Source organism: Branchiostoma lanceolatum, chromosome 8 (genome assembly GCF_035083965.1).
Source record: "Branchiostoma lanceolatum isolate klBraLanc5 chromosome 8, klBraLanc5.hap2, whole genome shotgun sequence".
NCBI classification, from domain to species: domain Eukaryota; kingdom Metazoa; phylum Chordata; class Leptocardii; order Amphioxiformes; family Branchiostomatidae; genus Branchiostoma; species Branchiostoma lanceolatum.
The window spans coordinates 8,411,393-8,432,737 of NC_089729.1; the positions used below are offsets into that span (position 1 = coordinate 8,411,393).

General features: G+C 40.0%; 2 protein-coding genes across 3 annotated transcripts; both read left to right on the top strand.

Moving 5' to 3' along the window:
* Window positions 1–531: 531 nt before the first annotated feature.
* Window positions 532–5,897, top strand: LOC136440004 (WW domain-binding protein 2-like). Of its 2 annotated transcripts, none has more exons than XM_066435740.1 (7): window positions 532–659; window positions 1,297–1,411; window positions 1,816–1,951; window positions 3,273–3,365; window positions 3,800–4,036; window positions 4,271–4,362; window positions 4,608–5,897. In XM_066435740.1, the coding sequence occupies exons 1-7, from the start codon at window positions 601–603 to the stop codon at window positions 4,653–4,655; spliced, it is 780 nt and encodes a 259-aa protein (XP_066291837.1). In that variant the 5' UTR covers window positions 532–600; the 3' UTR covers window positions 4,656–5,897. The 2 variants fall into 2 exon arrangements, with proteins under 2 accessions (XP_066291837.1, XP_066291838.1); XM_066435741.1 differs by having other exon boundaries at window positions 551–659; window positions 3,896–4,036.
* Window positions 5,898–6,650: 753 nt separating this feature from the next.
* LOC136439928 (uncharacterized) lies at window positions 6,651–20,044 on the top strand. The gene is made up of 8 exons (XM_066435597.1): window positions 6,651–6,747; window positions 7,529–7,812; window positions 8,263–8,307; window positions 8,816–8,941; window positions 9,392–9,503; window positions 11,971–12,074; window positions 12,254–12,430; window positions 18,461–20,044. Exons 2-8 carry the CDS (start codon window positions 7,531–7,533, stop codon window positions 18,491–18,493), a joined length of 879 nt encoding a protein of 292 aa, XP_066291694.1. The 5' UTR covers window positions 6,651–6,747; window positions 7,529–7,530; the 3' UTR covers window positions 18,494–20,044.
* The last annotated feature ends 1,301 nt before the right edge of the window (window positions 20,045–21,345 follow it).

Here is a 21,345-nt window from a genome sequence, read left to right on the forward strand (position 1 = left end):
CTTGAAGAGTAACTCAGGCTCAGATGGATTATAGAACTCAATTGTAACATACCCCGCTAAACACGCACGGTCTTTTGTTTCAGCAGAGTAAAATCAACAGGTGGCTGGAACGTCGATCTGGGTCATCAGGTGACCGATCTGTTGTTTTCGTTTCAATAGTTTGTGTAAGAAAGTAAGATAAATTCCAACGGTAACATGGGGTCGGGCAAAATTTGCCAAGCAGCACAATTTTACAAAGAAAAGGATTGATCATGTTGGACAAGGAACTGCATGGGAAATTCGTGTGAACGACATCATTGCCCTTTCACGGCCGACAGATCAAAATAAAGTGACTTGTCAGAAATTGCGTCTCAAACGAGTTACCATCACTCTCTTTAAAAGGCGTTGCTCTGTATGCGATTTACGGTCACCAAAAGGCGGATATGGTCCAGGCAAGGAGATCCCTGATGTAGACCAAGGAGGTTTGATTAAACCTCCTTGTGTAGACTGAGCTTCATGAGCTTGCGACCTGTGTTGCGACCAATGTTATTGACTTTGTTGTTGATGTCAGAGGTCAACCATGACGTCACGTGAAAATTCGTCATCATCACAGAGTCCAAGATGGCGGTGAACAGAGCGCACCATCAGAACGGTGGAGTTTTAGTCTTTCATGGAGAACGGTACGGAAACATTTGCCACCTGTGTCTTGTGTTGTCTGTTTGTTAAAAACACCAAGCTTCTGTAGATGTGGTATTTGGGGGTTGCTATGTGCGTTTTCTAGAGAAAATACGTGCTCGAATGTGAACACTTCCTGGTTCCGGATGCTGTTTTTGAGCTAAGATGATGTCGTCATAACCATTTTGAAGCACGTACACGTATTTTATACCTACACCAGACCATTCAATGCCACATAGCTTATGTAGAACCAAATGAGACATCTCTCCAATAGTTTGTATAGAGATATTGCTGCCAGAACAGTTGACCAATCGCTCATTATTGTGTTCAGTGTTGAACTATCTTCCTTGCAAAATTGTCGATGTAAGATAGTTTTTGTAGGCTTGTATGTGTATGTAGCGGCAAATGGTTGAACATTGATTCATGTCATTAGTTGTTGAACCCCGCATCACGAGAAACCAGAACTATCTGTTACTGTGATCCTACATGCTAATAGTAATATCTGAATCTCCTTGGTTGTACTGAAGGCTTGTTACATTGATGATAGCACATGTACATATGCTGTACACAACATATACATAATGTTGGAGCAACGACACTCAGTTTAAGAATAAAGATGGGAATGCTTTTTTGTTTTACTAGTATTGTGATGGACTATGATGGTGTAGAGTTGGTGTTCGAGGACCCAGAGCCAGGCCCCCTGTCTGACCACCTCAAGGGCACCAAGAAGGGAAAGGCATTCCTGACTAACTACAGAGTAAGTTCCTTCCATGATCGTTCTGTTCAGATGTCCAGTAGACTGGACATGTTTATAGCTGCAGCCAAAATTGCATTACAAAAATTGCATTGTCTTTACTGTCCTATTATGTGAAGCAGCTTAGAAGTCAATATTTCATCAAAATGTCCATCCAAGTTCCAACTAGTATATGGATTGACTATATATGAGTAGGCCAAGGTTTTTGGTAGCAATATTCTGTACAGTGTTTCATAAATCTTATAATGATATAACATAGATGAAAACTTTGCACAGTTTCTTTGCGTTACAACTTACATGATGAACTTGCATAATATATTTTTGTTGTACATAGCTCTGAGGCATCAATATTATACTTTAATATCTACAACAGTGATTGTAACCCTGCTGCATCTGTTCTGGTCAAGGTGATCTTCCACACGAAAGGTCGTGACCTGATGCAGTCGTTCCACATGCCCTTCCACCTGATGAAGGGGGTGGAGATCAAACAGCCGATGTTCGGAGCCAACGCCATCAAGGGGAAGGTCAGCGCAGAACCTGGAGGTATGGAGACAGCAGACTCAAAATACCGAACTACAATATGCACTTTTATTTACTGTACACAAATTAATAGGAAGTTAGGAACCTATATATTCATGCAAAGAAACTGTCCAGGTCTTGGTGTTATGAACCTTTATATATCATCAAGATCTGGAATTGAATGTGTTTTACAGAAAAAAAACCTCAAAAGTCAAAGAATTAGTAAGATTTGGCTTCCCATCAGTTGTCTAGATTTGTATACTTTATGGTCTTGGGGCAATTGTAGTAGCCTCCGTTGCAGGCTCTGAAGCGGCTTTTTGGGGGGCTAAATAATACACTTTCTGCAGCCACCCCGTAACTATCAGCCATCCTGTAACTATCAGCCGCCTAGAGCCTGCGCTATTTCGCTGCCTCAAAGCGAAATTAAAATCACGTTAGGGCAATTAACGCAGAGGTGCGAATTTCCTGCCTATGGTAGACCGCACAATAAGAACAGTACACGCACCTCCCCCAGACAGTGCGCTGTCACTTCCCCGTGTGCATCAACCCGACAATTTTTTTGAGCGGTCAAAATGATTTTATTCTTAAATACAGAAGTTTAAACTGACTTGTTCGACATTCTTTCGCATGTCTGACGCCCTTGACAGGGCGGAGGGTGGAGCGCGCGGCGTATGGCGGTTTCCCCATCGGAGAGACAAACTTGGGCGATCCGAGCCGTGACAAGGCATTGATAGCTTCGTCGGCTTTAGCTACGGGCCATGGCAAATCAAGTTGCAATCAGATTTTGCCATCTATTGCCGATGAGCGAATATGATGGTCGTCATTTCACCCGTCCAGGCCCTCTTCTACTTGTTGTAGACTAGATAAGACAGTTTGTTCCGCTATCGTAGGTAAACAACATGCTGTATGTAAATGAGCAGTCGCGCGTGCGGACCAAGTTGTTAACGTGTTAACTTCTTGTCGCGGACATGCGAATTGCTCCTAACGTGATTTTAATTTCGCTTTGAGGCAGCGAAATAGCGCAGGCTCTAGGCGGCTGATAGTTACAGGATGGCTGATAGTTACAGGATGGCTGATAGTTACGGGGTGGCTGCAGAAAGTGTATTATTTAGCCCCCCAAAAAGCCGCTTCAGAGCCTGCAACGGAGGCTACAATTGTAGGCAGTTTTGCGTAGTTATAACTTATAAGTAAAGCTCCATATGGTAGTTTGCAGTATTGGAGATGACTATATAGCTAGGAAATATTTCATGCATTGAAGCAGATAAAATACACTGACTTACATTATCTATGGTATGCGATAAGTACTGCTCACAAAGTAAAGAAGTGATTTTGTTCTCTTTCTCAGGTGGTTGGGAAGGAAAGGTTGTCTTCAAGATGACATTCAACCACGGAGGAGCCATTGAGTTTGGACAGGGCCTGCTGAAACTGGGCAGTGAAGGTGAGTGTCCTGATAGTTCAAGTTGAACACTGTACAATCATCTTAGCCTATATTAACTCCAGAGCATGATAGGTAGTCTTAGCTTCTTTACAGTTGATGGCTTTTTTGCAAGAGCATTTTATTTTTCACCATTTTATGTGTGTTTCTTGTTCTCTTATTGAAATCTAGTTTACGTTTATACATTGCTAGCTGGAAAAGAACTACTAATATTTGGCTTCCCATCTGTTGCAAAGTCTAGACAAAGCAAGGACACTGCTTTTCTATACGTTTTTTTGTTGTTAGAGAGCACACATTAAGGTTTAGCTCTAGGAACACACTGGACAGGTACCAACTATAACACAGATGAATTAAGGACAACTCTTCTGGAGATGTTGCTCATTTGTTTGCTGGCAAATGTTTGTGCTTAAATTTTGCTTTGTTTTTTGTTTTTGCAGCTTCTCGCAATGGTAACCGAGCACCTCCCACGCCTATGGGCAATGTGTACATGCCCCCGCCTAACGGAGCCTATGCCCCTGGTCCCCCTCCCCCAGGAGTGTTCGACCCTGCTTACCCACCCCCGGCATACCCCTCTGCACCACCCATGGCGAACGGAGCGTATGGTGCCCCACCGCCGCCATACCCTGGTCCCGGCGTGTACGCCTCTGCACCGCCGCCTGGAATGAACCCAAATGGTAAGACCATTGTGATACTGTGATACTACTAGAACTTGAACAATTGAGTGTATGATCATGACTTGGTAAAACAATGAAGTGAAGGTGAAAAATGTAAAAGATTCTGATTTGAAATGGAACCATCTCAGTGCTATTCTATGTATATTGTCCATGCAAATTAAATGCTGAGGGTAGCATTTTCCAATGATGTATAGTGAGTGGCATGAAATATACAAACTAAATTTTGTGTCACAGATTCGAAGGCCCAGGAAGCAGCAGCCAGTGCTTATTATGACCCTAACAACCCCCACAATGTGTACCTGCCTCAGCAACAGCCTGTCCCACAGGTTAGTAGTAGTAGTACTTTAAATTTGACTGGCTGCTACATGCCGAAACTGTTTTCTAACAGTCGTTATGATTGTGTGTGTGTATGTGTGTGTCCATGTGTGCATGCTTGCGTGTGCATATGTATGTATGTGTAATGTTATGCTTATTCTTGTACAAGTCAAGCTCCTATATATTGTGAGCATTGAAGTCTATATTTACAGCTTCACTGTTGTAGAACTCATTTCCACCTGCCTTTTTTCCACAGGACCCACCCCCAGCTTATGAAGAGGTGGAAGACAAGAAGAAGAAATGATAAAAGTCTATAGAGGTTTTGAAAAACTCAGCAAAAATTAACACAACCTGTGCATGAGCATCTGTAGCTTTATATGTAGGTGTCAATTAAGACATCACAAATAGTACAAGTACAATTTCTTCCAAATATAGTCCCGTAATATAAGGGGGAATTATGTACCATCTGCCATTAAGGACTACTTCTAGTAAGGGTGTATAAATTCATGGATAAGATCGATTGTGTTAACTTACTGTAGTTTGTGATAGTATACTTGCATGTAGTGAAAGAACAGATAGAAACTGTGACAAAGAAAAACACTTATACAAGTACAAGAGGATAAAACAATGTACAGGCCAGGAATGTGGTGAAAGTTCTATGATTGAATCAAACAACACTTGGTACTTGTGTAGATATGTTGATATGTACAGGTGGGTATAAGTATGTAATTCTTCATCAGTTAGACATGGAACAAGATGACCCGTATCAGGCAAACTGATGTATTTCAATCAGCTCGTTCTAAAATTCTGGTCTTGTTTTGTGATCTTCTTATATGTAGGTACTGCTTTTACTTTTGCTAATGATTACTCCGTACAGTATTGTGAAGAACTGATTAACAGGAAGAAAGTTACCAGACACACAGTTATATTGTATATCTGTTGTATCAACATCAAGTAAGCATTCAAAATATACATGCTTGCATGCATGCTTGAACATGGAAAACTTTCCCAAGAATTAGATGTCAAGTCAATATCTGGATTCATATTTCTTAGAGACACAGATTTTATGCTCCAGGAAATGAAGATATGAGCCCATCCTAATGATGATTATGATATACAGTGGCAAATCTATCATATATATAGTTCACTCTACCAAACAATATTGAAGTGCTACTTACTAGCATGATGAATATTGTCGTAATAACTTATTGTTTAAAAGATCGGTTTACCCTTTGGTATTATTGTGAATAGCTATGATTTATAACCATTGCCTATTTATGTTGATGTTTAATATCATTTTTGTGCTGTGTTTTTGAAGGTCATACATTTATGGTCGGTTACAATAAACATTGTCAATTGTATCTGTCGGTGGCTCAGTTCTGACTTTGAAATTAGCTATAGAATGCTGTTATCCAGAAAAGTATGAGAGATCATGAGAGTACTGAGGTGAAGATGTGTAAATGTACAAGATAATGTATTACATGATATATTACGTTTTAAAGCAAAAATCCCAATTAAACTCATACTGAGAAGATATAGGCATACATTGAGTGAGTTTGGACTCGTTTTCTTGCCCTTTTGTTTGATTTAGGTTTAGATTTCATACATAACTTGGACCCAGGTACAACATATACATGTACCAAGGACAATAATCATTAGGGCATAATGTTACAGAATGATCTAATTGCTTGACAGTCGTACGCGCATACGTACAATGTATGTCAACAACCTCTAAACAACGATACTACGTATACCAGGCTAATCCATCTTACATTTAGAACTACAAAATATGGAGAACAGGCAAGCACCAAGGTCACTATAATGTCCTTGTAATTTGCAAGCATATACAGAGCATGAATTTTGATGTTGAGGGGAGACTCGTTCTAGCTCATTCCTCGTTTGCTATCAACATGGGTGTATTCAAATCCTTGCAAATGCAAAGATTTCGGAAGTTACTTGTAGCAGTTTTAATATAACAACGTTTTATAAACGCAGATTTTGCCTTCACACAATAATATCCTTGCTTCACACTGGCTACATGTGTACAGAGTTACTGCAATATCTATTGCAGTCGTTAGATGTCCCCATTGCCAATACCTGGTCAGTTGAGCGGGGGCGGGGCAATTAGGGACCGTTCAGACCTAAACAGGGGCGGTCATTTGATATCGCCATAAATTCCAATGGAATATATCAACGTCTAAATACTTCTGTTTATACTAAGAAAATCATTTTGAAGCAAAAAATGGACGGACATAAAATCAATAGTCCGTGTCTGACGTCCAGAGAGAACTATTAACGCACCATCCCCATCGTGACGTCATCATCACTTGTGGTTGAGTCACCAACAACTGCGTGCTCTCTTATCGTTCAGGTGTTCACATATTTGGAGCTGAAAGGTTGGTTAATGTTTGAACTGATAATAATGTTTGACAGAACAGCGGGGTCTATAGATGTGTTGTGCTTCTATAAACAGGGCTTAGATGTCATGTCAGGCGGTTTTGACGAATTTACAAAAGGAAAACAAAAATGTAGTCAAACCGGAAATAGATATGTTCACCTTAATAATATAACGTTAGGTGTTTTTCCTACAGTGACAAAACCTGTCAATAGTATTTGCCAGACATGTCAGATGAGCCTGGATGTCCCATCGACTACAACAAATTTAATAACCAGCCCAACAACATGTCATTGAGTTCCCAGTGTTTTCTGAACCGGATTCTTGACATGTCTGAGCATCATATTGTACGTAAACGTTAGTTGTGTTCAGCTGACATTCTTTCTGTGGCCGATGTAATGAGTTAAAAGATTGTCATCTTATTGAACATCTGAATGAATATAATTATTGTCCCCTATTGGCCCTATATGCAACCTGTTTTAGATGGGTATGCACCTCCAGGGCAACATATCATGTTCCTTGTGGGGAGGGCCAGCCTTATAATTATCATGAATAATTCAATGCATACCTGGTAAAACCAATGATGTTGTAGAAACAATGTAATTATTGTCTATTGCAGTTTGATATAGAAGACCTTAGACACAGTGCATGCCAAAGTTGTAAATTCCTGGTAGATAGATAAATAGATAAACTGAAAGAAAACAGAAACTGAATATAATCTCTAGTTGAGAAGCGTTATTTCCTACCTACTGTATGTTTACAAGTTGTTGTTTATTTTTCAGCCATGTCCAAAAACTCAGCCTACCCTACCCAGGTCCCACCCCAGGCCTATGCCCCGCCCCCTGGGGCACCTGGGTATGCACCCCCAGGGCAACCCATGCAACCCCCTCCGTACGCTGCTGCCGGCCCCCCACCCCCTTACAACCCCAACCAGTGGGGGCCCCCTGGTGCCGCACAACCCCCACAAGCAGCACCACCCCCACAAGCTCCCCCAGGGGGGTACGGGTATGCCCCCCCTGGACAGACGAATGTGTACATCCAGCCTGCTGCCCCACAAGTCATCATGGTAAGAGTAAGTACTGTAATTAAGCTGTGACGTCAACACATGTGTCCCCTATTACTGAGCACCTGTAGTGAAGCAAGGCCAATTTAGTTTGTCCGTTCTTGGAATTAAAAGTGATAATGTTGAGAAAAGTCTGTGCCTTGATAAACACAGCATCATGTGGTAAATGTCGTCAGATCCAAGTTTTCCTACCAGTCTCGTTTGACCTCCTATACTAAATTCTTAAATATCTGAGATTGAAATTGGTGTGACCAGAGTAACAAGTCAATATGGGAGAAGCATTTGAAAGAAAACTATAATTGATACCAAGGAGATTGTTTTATATTTATCATTTCTAGATGGGCATTGTTACGTTGATACAGTACCATGCTGATTTCAAAAGTTTTAAAAAGTGCAACTCTTGGTGCAACGATCTCATTTACTGTATACGTACAACCTTTCTTATTTCCTCAGCCTGCAGCGAAACCAGGGGGTCCGTCTATGGGGTACAAGGCATCCGTGAGTATGCTGTAAATAGCAGTGGTTTTATTTTCAAGGTTTTCACAGTGACCTCCTATTGCAACATCATAACACCACAATATATTTCTACAGCACTACAAAATTGTGTTTCATCTGCAAACTTAAAACACCGCATAACATTTCCCTTCCTACCACAAAATCTCATCTCTGCGAAAGTAAACAATCTTGCAGTACTACGATTAGTAACTGTAGTATTTGCACAAGACACCATTAGTTGTGCCCTCTAGCAATTTGTGTAGGAACTGTTCAACCGTCATTGTCACTGCTAGTATCTTACAGCTACACATTTGAAAAGTTAAATCATATTAGATATAGATACCAGTTTTAATTATGGTAGATATAAATACCAGTTTTCAGATATCAATGCTCTTTTTACTATATCATGGATAGTGTCCTGGATGTTCTTTTTTTTTCAATAATGTTTTCATGCCATTTACTTTGTGTCTTTGTGTTCTTATTGTATTTATCTGTGATGTTGTGCTTGTAGGCAGCTGCAGGCTCGGCCCTTGGAGGGTTAGTCAGTCTGACAGGGAAGGGGCTGAATGCCCTGGCCAAGGGCGTGGAACGGGAGATCAACCATGCCGTTGATGGGTCAAAGGTCAGCCACACCCTGGTGAGTTGTTCCGCCACTGACTTCTGTTGATGAGACTCAAGGATCTTCTCATAAATTGAGAGTATGCTCAGGCGCTCAGGGGTAAAACCCCCAAAGGCAGGATACAACCCCCTTTAGGGGTGGAAGATGTTTTGCCTTTTTCAAATACAAATGACGGCCATTTCCTTGGATTGAAGCTTTACATCTTACTTCAATTGCATCTAAAGACACAAGAAAAAAATATTCAGGGACGTCACAGAAAAAGCTCTTCCATTAGCTAGTATGGCAAGGAGTCCTTTCTGTGACACCACAACCCATTGCTAAAGAGCTGAGACACATTGTAGACAATTGATTTAAAGATTACATAGATGTTTTAAGAAAGACAAAATTTTTTACGTTGCTGACAGAGGAAATTTCATTTCCCTGGCACTGTAAGAAATGTGACATTGACGGCTCATTTCCTCCCACCAGGCTCTGTTCTCCACAGGCAATGTGCTGCAGCTGCTCTCCAAAGTGACCCAGCGTGCCTTACGGGTGATGCCCAACGGAGCAGTGGACGCCCTGGGAGGACAGGAGGCTGGAGGTACGACCCAGCAAACTTCAACCTGGGCATTAAACTGTTTTGGTAGTTAGCATTATACAGAGTTAGATAGTTTATTCCAACAGAAAGAAGCAGTGCATCAAATTTTGACTGTCTTACTGCAATCTTCAAGGGACCAAACAACCTTATGGACATTCATGGACTTCAGCAATCGTCATAGGTACCAGGAGGATGGCAGGCATTTGTGAGCAATTGCTGATGATGCAACACTGTCTGTAAGATAACGAGATCTAGTTGTTTGGTCACTTGAATCCTGAGAAAGACTGCAGTAATACAGCTGAAAATCTGATGTTCTAATTATTTGTTGACTCTGTACTAAAGTTGAACCTTGATGTTAAGGCACCCTTCTGCACCACAGGAGTTTAGCCTTGCTGTGCATGACATTGTAATGTGGTTTCATTCAACAGCATGATAAGAATAGAACCAATGACATAAAGACAAGAAAATCAGCTCATACATTTCCTCAGGGTTGAAAATGGAAATTTCATAAAAGAAATTAAATACAACTTATTGTAACGTGTACATTATGTGGAGGAATAGACCATAGCAGATACCAAAGGCTAGGAATGGCATTTAACTTTTGAACATGTAACATCTCCTGCACATGTAAGGACTGCATGCCTCATCCTCAACATTTTTCAGTAATCTATTTGTCTCACATAGTAACATCCATTACCATAATACCGCCACTAATCATAATACCGCCAAATCTAAAAAGTGATGAATTTTAAGAGATCTACTCGTGCAGCAACAGTGATTTCCGAGGTATGCACACTTCAGACATCAAGGTGTTTAATACACTCTAAGAAAGGCCTCAATAACGAGGCATTTGAAGACAACGAGGTCAAATGTTTTCGATCCCTTATCATGGCAGGCTAGCGCGTCGTGGGAAGAACATATCATCACGCCATCGCACGTTGTTCGCTGGATTTGCATATAATAATCGTACGTGCTTCAAGCTCAAGACGATTCTTTAAACAACAGCAAAATAAAGTTTCTTTTACTGGCCTTAAACTCGTGTCAAAGTGTGATCTATCGTCAAGAACGGTTGTTTAATCGCCGTAACTGCGGTTGACCTGGCGCAAAATAGAACGTCGTCATTTTCATTGTTTTCGCCCGAGACTGGCTCCTCCCCCGTATTGCGTAACAGGAAATTTCCCGCGAAAATCTCGGCGAAACCAATAGTTTGCAGGGGCGGATGTAATTTCTACAAAGCACTGAGAAATGTTTTGCATCTACACGCATCACACTATATGCATGATATCTATATGATGAATTTTTTACCAAGGAGCAACAGTTTATAGTAGGATTATGAACCCTTGTATTGTTTGGTTCCAAACCGCGGTTCCAACAATTTGCACCCCTCCGCTGCAACTCGGGACCCCTCGTCGATACCATTTTTGTTTGCATGGGAGACGAAAATTAGTAATAAAGATTTACTCAGGAACCAATAATTCTTCTGTGATAAATAGCTAAAGAAAATGTCTTTATTTGCATGGCACACTTGGGATTATTCCATAACTGGATCGAACATTACCGCCGCCGGGCCTTACGAGAGAGCTGCTCCTGATTCACACCCAGCAGCATAGTAGACCTGCCGTCTCAACTTTAACCCTCAAGATATCAATTACGAGGGGTGGTGGGCATGCGGGACTAGTTGCGATCTTGACGATCTTAAATTTTTGGATAAGACCAACAATTAATACGACCGTTACACTGAAAACAAGCCGCCATTATGTGAACTGAACCATAGTAGAACGTCAGACGTAAGTTTTACGTGATAGCAGTTGTGACGGGCTACAGTAAATCAAAATTCGCAACAGTTAACATCCGTTTTCGAGTGACTTTTTTATCCCCAGACATCGTAGTATATTTAGGGCACGCACTACCCCGAAAGAAAGGAACAACAGCTGATGTATAATGGTGAAAAATGGGGAGATGATTGCCGAGTTTCTTCCTGGCGGTATTATGGAACCCCCTTCCGTGCGCACGCCCGTTCTCGGTGCATTTCCGCAACATCTTACGATTGCGATATTTCGTTTTAGGAGATCAAGAGAGACAAAAAAAAACATACACAGCATAAGTGGCAAAGGTAAGCTATAACATCGACATGTAACCAGGAAAAAATAATGAGTTGCTCCTTTGCTAAATTAGTATCACTTTAGAAATTGCAGTAAACGTGGCGGTATTATGGTAATGGATGTTACATGTAGCTTGCTATCGTTTCAAAGAAGAAAAACTTTTGAGAAAGCTTGCTGCGTGAGAATTAATTAGGGGTGTCGCTCAGCTAACACAGGAGTGTAGTGAAGCCAGGGGTGTTCCGCAACAAAGCTAGGCATATAGAAGCTTGTACTTGGCCACGGATGTTTGCGTGCAGCAAATAAGAGATTTCCAGTGCCGAAAAGAATTACTTAGCCCTGATAAAACAATGCAGCTATGACGATTTCAGCCCAGTTTATTGTTACCAACTGTGGGACCAACCAAGTCATACTGAGGAACTGTGGCAACCCTGCATTTCACCTGGCTGTGGTAGGGGGCGTCACCACTGGAACTGTAAGTACATGTTTAAGTGTTCTTAAAAAAAGTTTACCCTCTTTCTGTGTATATTTTTTTCTTCTGCTCCTTATTCTGTTTAATGATGCAAATGCATGAAGAGAATCCAATATTGAAACTACTGTTGAGAAAAGGTAGGAGAGGAATCACTTGACCGTCGTGTTTATCTTTTGTTCCAGGGGAACGGGACTGACAAGTCCTCCATATTTCGCCTCCACGAGACAATGACCAAGTTTGTTACGCTGGAGTCTGTGTTGTGTCGGGACCATCACGTGGGAATCGCCCAGAACGGAATGGTCACGGCACCCGGCATGACCAAAAAAGGAAACCCTGCAATGTTCTCTGTCAGGCTTGTGGTAAGTTGTTTTTACACTTAGTAAATGCCTCAATCACTTACAAACTTTTCACAAACTGGTCTGACCAGAAATGGTCTCCCTATTGGTTGTAGCTCTTACACTGAATCTGATGTGTTTTCAGGAAGTGTAGTCATTTGAATCAGTTTCCTCATGAACATAAGAGTGCAATATTGCATCCCCTGCCCCCTGTATTAGTATGAGGACTAACATTTGAAAAACAATTTCTTTATCTCTACAATTAGATGTGCAAAACTAAAGCTTACACTCAGGTGAAAGGAGACTTGCATTTGAAAGAAGCTCTAGGCATTTAATACACTGGTATGGTGTGCCAACAAAGTTCATTGTGGTTACAACAATATACATCATATGCATAACTGGGCATCAAGGGAAGAAAAATGCTGTACTATCAATATGAAAACATACGCATGTCACATTTTATTGCACAGTCAGGTATGGAAGAGGCCTGTTGCAGTACCTTGAATGGGTGCTAGAGGGCACTTGAAAAGCTATTACTAGTACATGTAGAAATCTAGCTAGGCAAATTCAGAATCATATGGTGCCATAAAGAATCAAAAAGATGTCACTGACAGTGACACTGCAATTTTGCTGATTTCTGTCATATCCAATAGTTTAGTTAAGTCCTTTCCGCACCGAAAGGTGCATAAGGCGGCGCCCACCTCCGGTTCCAAAGCCTTTGGGCCACACAACTTTGTGCAAGTCACTACAGCAGGGGGCTAGTCCACTGGTAATGGTGTGTGTTTAACTGCTATACTCTTTCCCAAATGCTGAGTGCTAAGCAGAGAAAGCAGTATGTACCATTTTTAGAGTCTTTGGTATGAACCGGGGATCGAACTCACGACCTACCGTATGCAAGGCGAACACTCCACCCACTTGGCCATTGCACCGGTATCCAATGCCAGGAATGAAATCATTAAAATGAAGACAACCTTACAATCCAAAAGATGTTTCATACCAACATTGGGTACACCATCAACAATGTTTGCTGTGAGGTAACAGTTCTGGTAACAGCTACATGGTGGCAGCACTTCTAAACACAGAATGAAGTATAACAGGTCGTGTTTCCTGTTAGATAAACATGATGAATCACCTTTAGAAAAATGCATGACTTGATAGCATTCAATACACAAATTACTGTTGGTGAGGTTAATTAATCATAGATACTGATCGATGTAGCAAGAGGCAGATGGAGCATCTATGCATGTCTTCATTTCTGATTAACAAGATGATATTGGATGGAAATTACTTGGCATAATGGATAAATGAAGATCTTGAAATATCAACTTGTATATAATACCACTTCCCAGGTAGCAACATGAGGAGTATGATCATAATAAAAAGCCTTATGACATTTGTGCAAAGATGTCTTTGCAGTTCTTCTATATTCTTTCCCTAAACGTGTCAAAATTACAAAGAATATTTCAGCCAGTCAGGAGAAATGTCATCGATGATGTGCAGTTACTTCTACATAGTATTACAGTATTTCATGTCATGCTTCCCTGTCGGGCTGGTGGATTACCTGTGTGGAGTAATAATGTCTCTCACATTCTCCTGCCTGTAACATTATCTAAAGGAAAATGGACTGGATGGAAAGTTAATGTTCAGCCATTTACTATAGTACCATAATGCAAAATTGTTATGGTATCCATTTTCTGACATGACAGACTAGCGTTAGAGCTTAACGTACAGTAAAGCTGACATTTTCTCCCTGATGTTGCAAATCATTGCCGTTTGGACCATATGGTGGGCTGTGAATATGTTGGGGGGGATTAGCTTGCTCCATGAAAGTAGATTCCACGATGCATCATGTGACAATTTAAAGTTTGGGATTAAAACAACATCTGTGTTGGGTGAGAAGTACTTGTAAATTCAAGGCTGCATCCAACACGACTAGAATTGGGCACTGTAATTCACTTTATCTTCACGGTGGCAAAATTTCACCGTGTAAGGAAAATGCTGTTTAACTTCACGGTTGCGGAAAATACACAAAAATTCGGTGATGTTGTGGGGAAGGATTAGGAGTAGTAGGTATTGTATTATATTACGCGCTAGTTGTTGTAGAGAGATGGGGAGGGGGCAAAAGACAAATGTTTTCCATTAAGCTCACGGTACAAACTTTAAGGTGATCGTGATAACAGTGAACATAAAATTACAGTGAAAGAAACAGTCAAGAATTACAGTACTTGATGTTTGGGATGGATTTGTGACCCATATCCATCAGCTACTTCAAGAGGATAGACCAATGAGAGGTCAAAGGTACCTGGAAGCTTGTACAACTGTTAATGTGGGCAAGGAGGTTACTGTAAATGCATTTAATTTCGCGATAGGGAGAAAATGTAGTGTTCGTGGTGCTTTTAAGTTCGCATTTGAGACAATAGTAGAGAAGGGGGCTGGAGGGCAAAAAATGGGCGAAACTAAAACCATGATTTTTTTGTACAGGCCATTGCATTCAAATATGGCTATTCACTGTACAGTGGTACAAGCAATACGTGATGGAAGAAGCAAATTAGCAAACAGATTAGACGCTGCAAATTGTTTAATATCTCCCCCATACATCATCGCCAAATTATTTATATGATAATCACTCTTTTATGATGATGCAAAAATATTATGTGACTTGGGGAAAGCTGAAAATTATCACCTTTGAAATGAGTAGTAAATGTTTACTCAGCATGCAGTTTTGAAATTGTGGACGAGTCAGCTTTGATATGCACAGAGAACATAAACATTGATGTTCAGGGTACCATCATGCTATTCAGTCCTTGGGGTTTAATTTCAAGCGGAGATGGGTCGATAGGCCCATGGACAATACTCTGCTGCTGGCCTGGTGCGGGGAGCAGGAGAGGGCAATGCCCTGATCTTCAATCATGGCAAGTTGGCAATCCAAACTGAAATGAAGAAAGTTATCAGTTCTGGCCTCAGTGCTAGTTTCTGTCTAGTCAGGCAAAGATTTCGATATATCCCCCTCCATTTACTGTAATTTGATGTTCATACTGTCCCCTTTTCATTTTAAATTTTCACCCATTAATGCTGAAAAACAGGGCTTTCTTGATTTTCCTTAGAATTGCGCTGCTTGTTAAGATTTTCAAATACAGTATTCTTGCATCATACCTAAATTACTTAATATGTTGTTTTGTTATTTTATGATGGGAATAAAGTTCAATTTCCCCAATATATATGGTACATAGATTGTCGGGCACATCTTGGCCAGTTTCCCTTATATACTCCAGTAAAAGAGTATGGTATGAATCCATTACAAGTACTCAGCTGGCCAGTATTGGGTTGACACCAGAACCCTTTGGTGAGAATACAAATTAGATCTTCACTCCTCCATCATCATCACACAGTCTCAGGGCATAAGGTGTCATCGCTTAAGATTAGTGTCTCAATAATTTACCAGTTAACGGTAGAAAGAGGCCATCTTTAAAACCCACATGAATTGTCTGTAGGTTTGGTGCATCCATCCAATGATTAGTAAGCGTGAGAGAGGTCAAAGAACCAACCATCCAATTTAGACAGGTTGGTCAGACCAAACCTTAGTCAGAAGAGGCAAGACTGGACAGGCTTGCCCAAAGCTGATTTCATTAGACAAACTAAGAGGTTTCTTGTGGCATCTCTCTGCCTTTTCTTACTCTTTGTTCAGTTCATCCCAATTCTTTATACGGATATTCTTATCAAAAAACAAAATCTATTATCATAGTTATCAAGTGAATCAGAAGTGGTCTAAATTAGGTTATTTGCACTCAATATTGCGAGATGGTAAATAACGATATTCAAAATAATGATACTATACTGTTATGTAGCCACATTTCACACTTATCAGCTGTCAGACACTACAATTGAATCCTTTAAGGGGCAGTCACATTTGTGGAGTGACTGTTTTATCCTAGGATGTTCAGCTAGACTGTGGCAGAATAGACCATTGACAAAGATCTACAACAACCGTTTCTGTGCATCACAGCTAAATTTGCACAACACATCCATGACTGTCCCAAAACTGCCTTCAAGTTTTTGTCCTAAACCTATCATGGGACTAATGTCACCAGGTTCTAATCTACAGCAAGATTATGGTTCCAAGACTGTCTATAATTGAAAATCCTTCTGACGACAATCGGATTTATTTCTGGTTCAAGAAGACATTACATTTTCATAGAAAGCACTTGTCTTTGTGGGAAAAGGGCTTTGAAAAAGGCAATAGGGCCATAAAGAAACATTCGGTCAGGACATAAAGATAATGATCTCCAGAAGATCAAAGCAAAATTCATGAATATTTCATGTGTACATCTCATATGTTACCTGTAGGGGGTTAGTAGAAGAACCACATTCCAACATTTCCTTGAACTGAAAGAACATAATTCCATTAGAAGGCATAAATCCGGAATCCTTGCTGTCAGAAAACTCATGAAACAGTAAACAGAAACTTCTGGGTCACTGATTCTCCCATGAGGACGACAGTAGATGAGGCTCTCATAAATTGTGCCAACCAATTATTAATGCCTCCAGGATGCCTCCAACCCTGGAAGTGCCTAGAGAGGGTGCATAAAAGAGAAAGTTTCAATACTAGTCCGTGATCTAAGAAAGAAATATTTTCAATACTGTTAGCTGTGTGACATGAAAATGTGTATATGCTTGTTCACCTTCAATATCTGTCATTAATATCTTCCTTAATCTTCTAACGTTTCAATCAATATGGATTATAAAATTGTATGTTGAAAGCATCATGAAAATCTTTCTGTCAATCGATGAAAGTACAGTACTGTGATTCACTTTATCTTCACAGTAGCAAAATTTTACGTTGTAAGAAAAATGGATATTTTGGTGGTGGTGATTTGCAGAACGGATGTGTGAAGGAATCATATTATTACAACAGGTTTTTCACGGTAATGATAAGTTCACGGTACAGAGGTGACTGAAAACAGTGAACATAAAGTTACAGTGAAAGAAACAAGAATTAACAGTATTCTCTCTGTTCCCAGCAGTTAGAAATGAAACGTGCCATGAGTTCCTGTCAGGTAATTTGAGCCATTAATGAGGAAGTACCTCCATGTTTGACTCATCAGAAGCCGACACTCACTGATGTGTAATCATGTTTTACGACCCTTCAGAAATCAATACTTCAATGTTAGAATGATGCGTAAGTAATAACGTCCACCATGCCCTAGGGTGGTCAGTTCCAACTCCTTATAAGATGTCAGGATATTCATCTTTAATTCATGTTCATGAATAAGCCAATGTGACCTGACCTCTTTTTGATGACCATTATGATGATAAATTGTTTTAGCATAATTTGAGACACAGACATTGTATGTTCCAGAAATGTATGTCTGATTATGTAAGCATGGATGAAATTGTACATATTGATGTATTGACTGGATTGGAGACATCTATCTTGTTACTGGAATCAAACTTACCTCCCCATGGCTCAGCCTCAGGCACCAAGGTCAATCAGAGGTCGTCGTGTTGGGAACAGCAGGAAGAAAACTTTGGAAAGATTTAGGACAAACCAATACTGTTCGACACAATCACTTGTCCCGTGCATGTAATGAGTATTGTAGAATTTATATCCGCATACTACCTACCCCAATTATACATTAACCTTACAGTCAAACCTCTCTATAACTGTTAAACCAGTCAAGGGACTTGGAGAAAATGGTTGGAGAAAATGGTCAAAGTAAAGGTAGCCACTCTAGACAGGATTCTTTGTGCTTATCATTAATAAGTTCAGTGGAAAAAGCCATCTAAGGGACCACAAAAAAGTGTTCACAATGACCAGATTGTCCTTATGCATAGGTGGTCACCGGTAAAGATTTGAGTAGTTTAAGAAAGCTGAAAGCTCTATTGCTCTTAAAAGTATGGCTGATAATGATGGTGATGATTATCTGGATCATTTCTGATGTTTGAAATTACAGCTCCAGACTCAACTGTTGCTCACCACACCAATCTCTACTTTGTTGTACTTGTGCAATGATATTTCGCATTTTGTAATAATCTGTATTTTCTTTTGTCTTACAGTACAGCCCCTTTGGTCAGGTTCAGCGGCACTAGGGTTGTCATGGCAACACAGTGAAGACCAATCACGAGAAGACCTGATCCTGCATGTGGAATGCAAAACTAAAGGATACATTCATTCCTTAAGTCTGCCAGCTTGTTATGCTTAGTTAAATATGCACTGAAATGGGAGATGTTCTATATTGTGTTATATTATTATAACAGTACTTAATGGTGTTTTCTGTAGGTTATGGGATATATCATGTGTCACAAAGCTGTGTTCTTAATATGGAATAATGAGAGTTTCACGCTAGGTATATTACAGTCATGTTTTCACTTTCAAAAATCTCCTGAAAAACACGAAGGCTATATTTTGTTATTAAGAATTGGTTAGTTCCTACACTACCAAATGTCATCGCAAATATTGATGGATTGCATGCTCTTCTGTATATCTACAGCAAAGGTCATACATGTATATGTCACTGTTATAGATGTTATATTGACTGTTTATATTTAAAAATTTCAAGGCATACTCAACTCCAGAGGAGAGTGTCATGGTTCTGATAATAATATTTGTTCTGAATCCAAGAATGTAATTGGCAAATTGACCTTGAACCTGGACCAGGCAACAGTCGCATTTCACAGGTTCATTTGTTTCTTCCTTGGAGTGTGATTCATTTCTAAAAAAGTTGATTTTGTATTCATAAAGATGTGGTCTTTTACAAAATTACACCCACTTCTGGTGTTGAGTTTGCCTTTAACTTAAGAATGCCAAGCTTTCTCAAAGGTTTGTATCTTTCTGTTACCATTACCATACCCCACCATAAGCAGTCCCTAGGGTGGTGTATGGTAAAGGTGACAGAAAAATACAAACCTTTGAGAAAGCTTGGCATTCTTGAATCCAATTTTTCCACTTGACTGGTTGAGTAAGGTTATATTGTTGGCCTTTATAAGACCTTGTATGAGCATGACTAAAATGAAAAGGACATGTAGGAGAAAATAATGAGTCTGTAGGGCTAAGGTTAGTATATTCAGCATTTTCAGATCTGTATATACTGCTCAAAAAGGTGTATTTAATGTATAGAAATACTGCTATCCTTCGATTTGCGTGTGTTCGTGTCTCTACTTCTCTTGTTTGAAAAACTGTCAATAAAAAAGTTAGACAAAATAAAGCGACAAAAAAGTAATATTCATTGGTTTACAGAAGACAATATCATCTTTCTTATAAGTGTAACTTGATATGTACATAGTCTTCAAATTTGTTTTGTATCATGGCAAGATACATATATTACATGAACTGTGGTTAGCTGCTAGATGGAAGCATTTCTTTGGGTTTAGATAGACTTATGATGATATATCTAATGCAACTATGCAGGTGTAATATGACTTACCTCGGATAAATTCTGAGTAATTCAAGTTAAATGTTACCAGTCTATAACACACACTCAACGGAAGGCTGTGTACTACTTGGACCTTCGATGTAGACAATGCTGCATGCTTTCCTAAATATATATCAAAGGTTGGACCATTTTCGAGTTGCCTTTTTGGTACTGGAATGCAAACATTAAAGTACGTACAATGGTTCCTGAAGAATGGAGCCATATGTCATGTGAATTGTCTTTCTACATCAATTAAGATAATAGTATATGCTTCAGTAATTACACTGATAGTATATACAGTGTTTCCTGGAGAATGTAGCCACATTTCATACAAATTACACATGTATCTACATAGCGGTAACTGTATCATTGTTGCACATCTAGCTGTAAGCGTTGTTTAAGCTATCTAGTGAAGATGCTCCTACAGTACCTCATTTCCGGGTTGATAACTCTTGCTTGAAGGCATGACTGTTTCTTGTTCTTTTTTGAGCTAGTAATAGATATTTAGTAGTCGGTACGTCCACGAGTCATTTTGCACATCATGCGTATAGTGTGGACAACTCTGTTTTTTCACTAAGTGTACAGTTTCTACATTAAATCTCAAGCTGAGCTGAGTTGTTCCAAAGGTGCATCGGAGGGGAACAAAAATCAATGACTGCTGGGAAATATACGGTCTTGTAGGGTATCAATCTTGTATATTGGCAATTTGAGCGGGAAAATAAGCCAGCTTGCAATATTCATTGAAGCATTATGCAGGTCACAGTAGAGGGGACGTGACTGTACATTCCGCATTAAACGTTTCCCTAGTGTGTCATTTACTAACCCGCCAGGGGGGTGCTTCAGTCTTGGTTTGCCCTGTTTTCGTTTTGCCAACAGCCTTTTGATTTAGCATAAAAGCTCATCTGTGTTGGTACATCCCATGATAAACTTTGGTACTCTCGTTCAACACAAGCAAATGTAGCTCACCTCAAGTCTTTTGATTTATCAAGTTTCAAGTTGGAGATTGACACTCGACCTGTTCCTTTCAATGTCATGACCAACTCCTTCCTGTCTGCTCCATTGGTGTGAAATAAAGCCCATTTATCAATCAATCAATACAACAAGCTTCTCTTTTGCTCTCTGTTCCTTGTTCTGATATCGCCTTCTTACAGCTGATTACATCCCATTTTCTGACTGCTATAATTTCAGATGGTTGTCCCTTATAGAGCAGTGTAGAGAACAGCACGCAATCAACAAATAACAGCCATTGTTTCAAAATGCCGAGAAGCGCCTGACATGGGGAGTAGCTCTCAGCGCGACGAGGTTGTAAACTTGTGAATATATATCACCTTTACAGTTGTAGGCGTCACACGTAGTCCCTAACGCCGATGAAAAATGCATCTTAGTCACGAACTTTGCCATGTCTTTCTTGAAGGCGTTGGGCCCATCCCATGTGAAGCATTCTTAAAATGTTTAACGTACCCTTGGTATTGCTTTTAAACCGCTAGTATTTCCGTTAACTATATCTCATTTTGAGGTTGAACCAGAGGT

Bases quoted from the DNA above. Each gene is read 5' to 3' on its own strand.
- LOC136440004 (XM_066435740.1), top strand. From the start codon at position 601: ATGGCGGTGAACAGAGCGCACCATCAGAACGGTGGAGTTTTAGTCTTT. The intron at 660-1,296 runs GTACGGAAACAT...TTGTTTTACTAG, and splicing joins TTAGTCTTTCATGGAGAACG to TATTGTGATGGACTATGATG. The intron at 4,037-4,270 runs GTAAGACCATTG...TTTGTGTCACAG, and splicing joins GCCTGGAATGAACCCAAATG to ATTCGAAGGCCCAGGAAGCA.
- LOC136439928 (XM_066435597.1), top strand. From the start codon at position 7,531: ATGTCCAAAAACTCAGCCTACCCTACCCAGGTCCCACCCCAGGCCTAT. The intron at 9,504-11,970 runs GTACGACCCAGC...TGACGATTTCAG, and splicing joins GGGAGGACAGGAGGCTGGAG to CCCAGTTTATTGTTACCAAC. The intron at 12,075-12,253 runs GTAAGTACATGT...CTTTTGTTCCAG, and splicing joins GGGGCGTCACCACTGGAACT to GGGAACGGGACTGACAAGTC.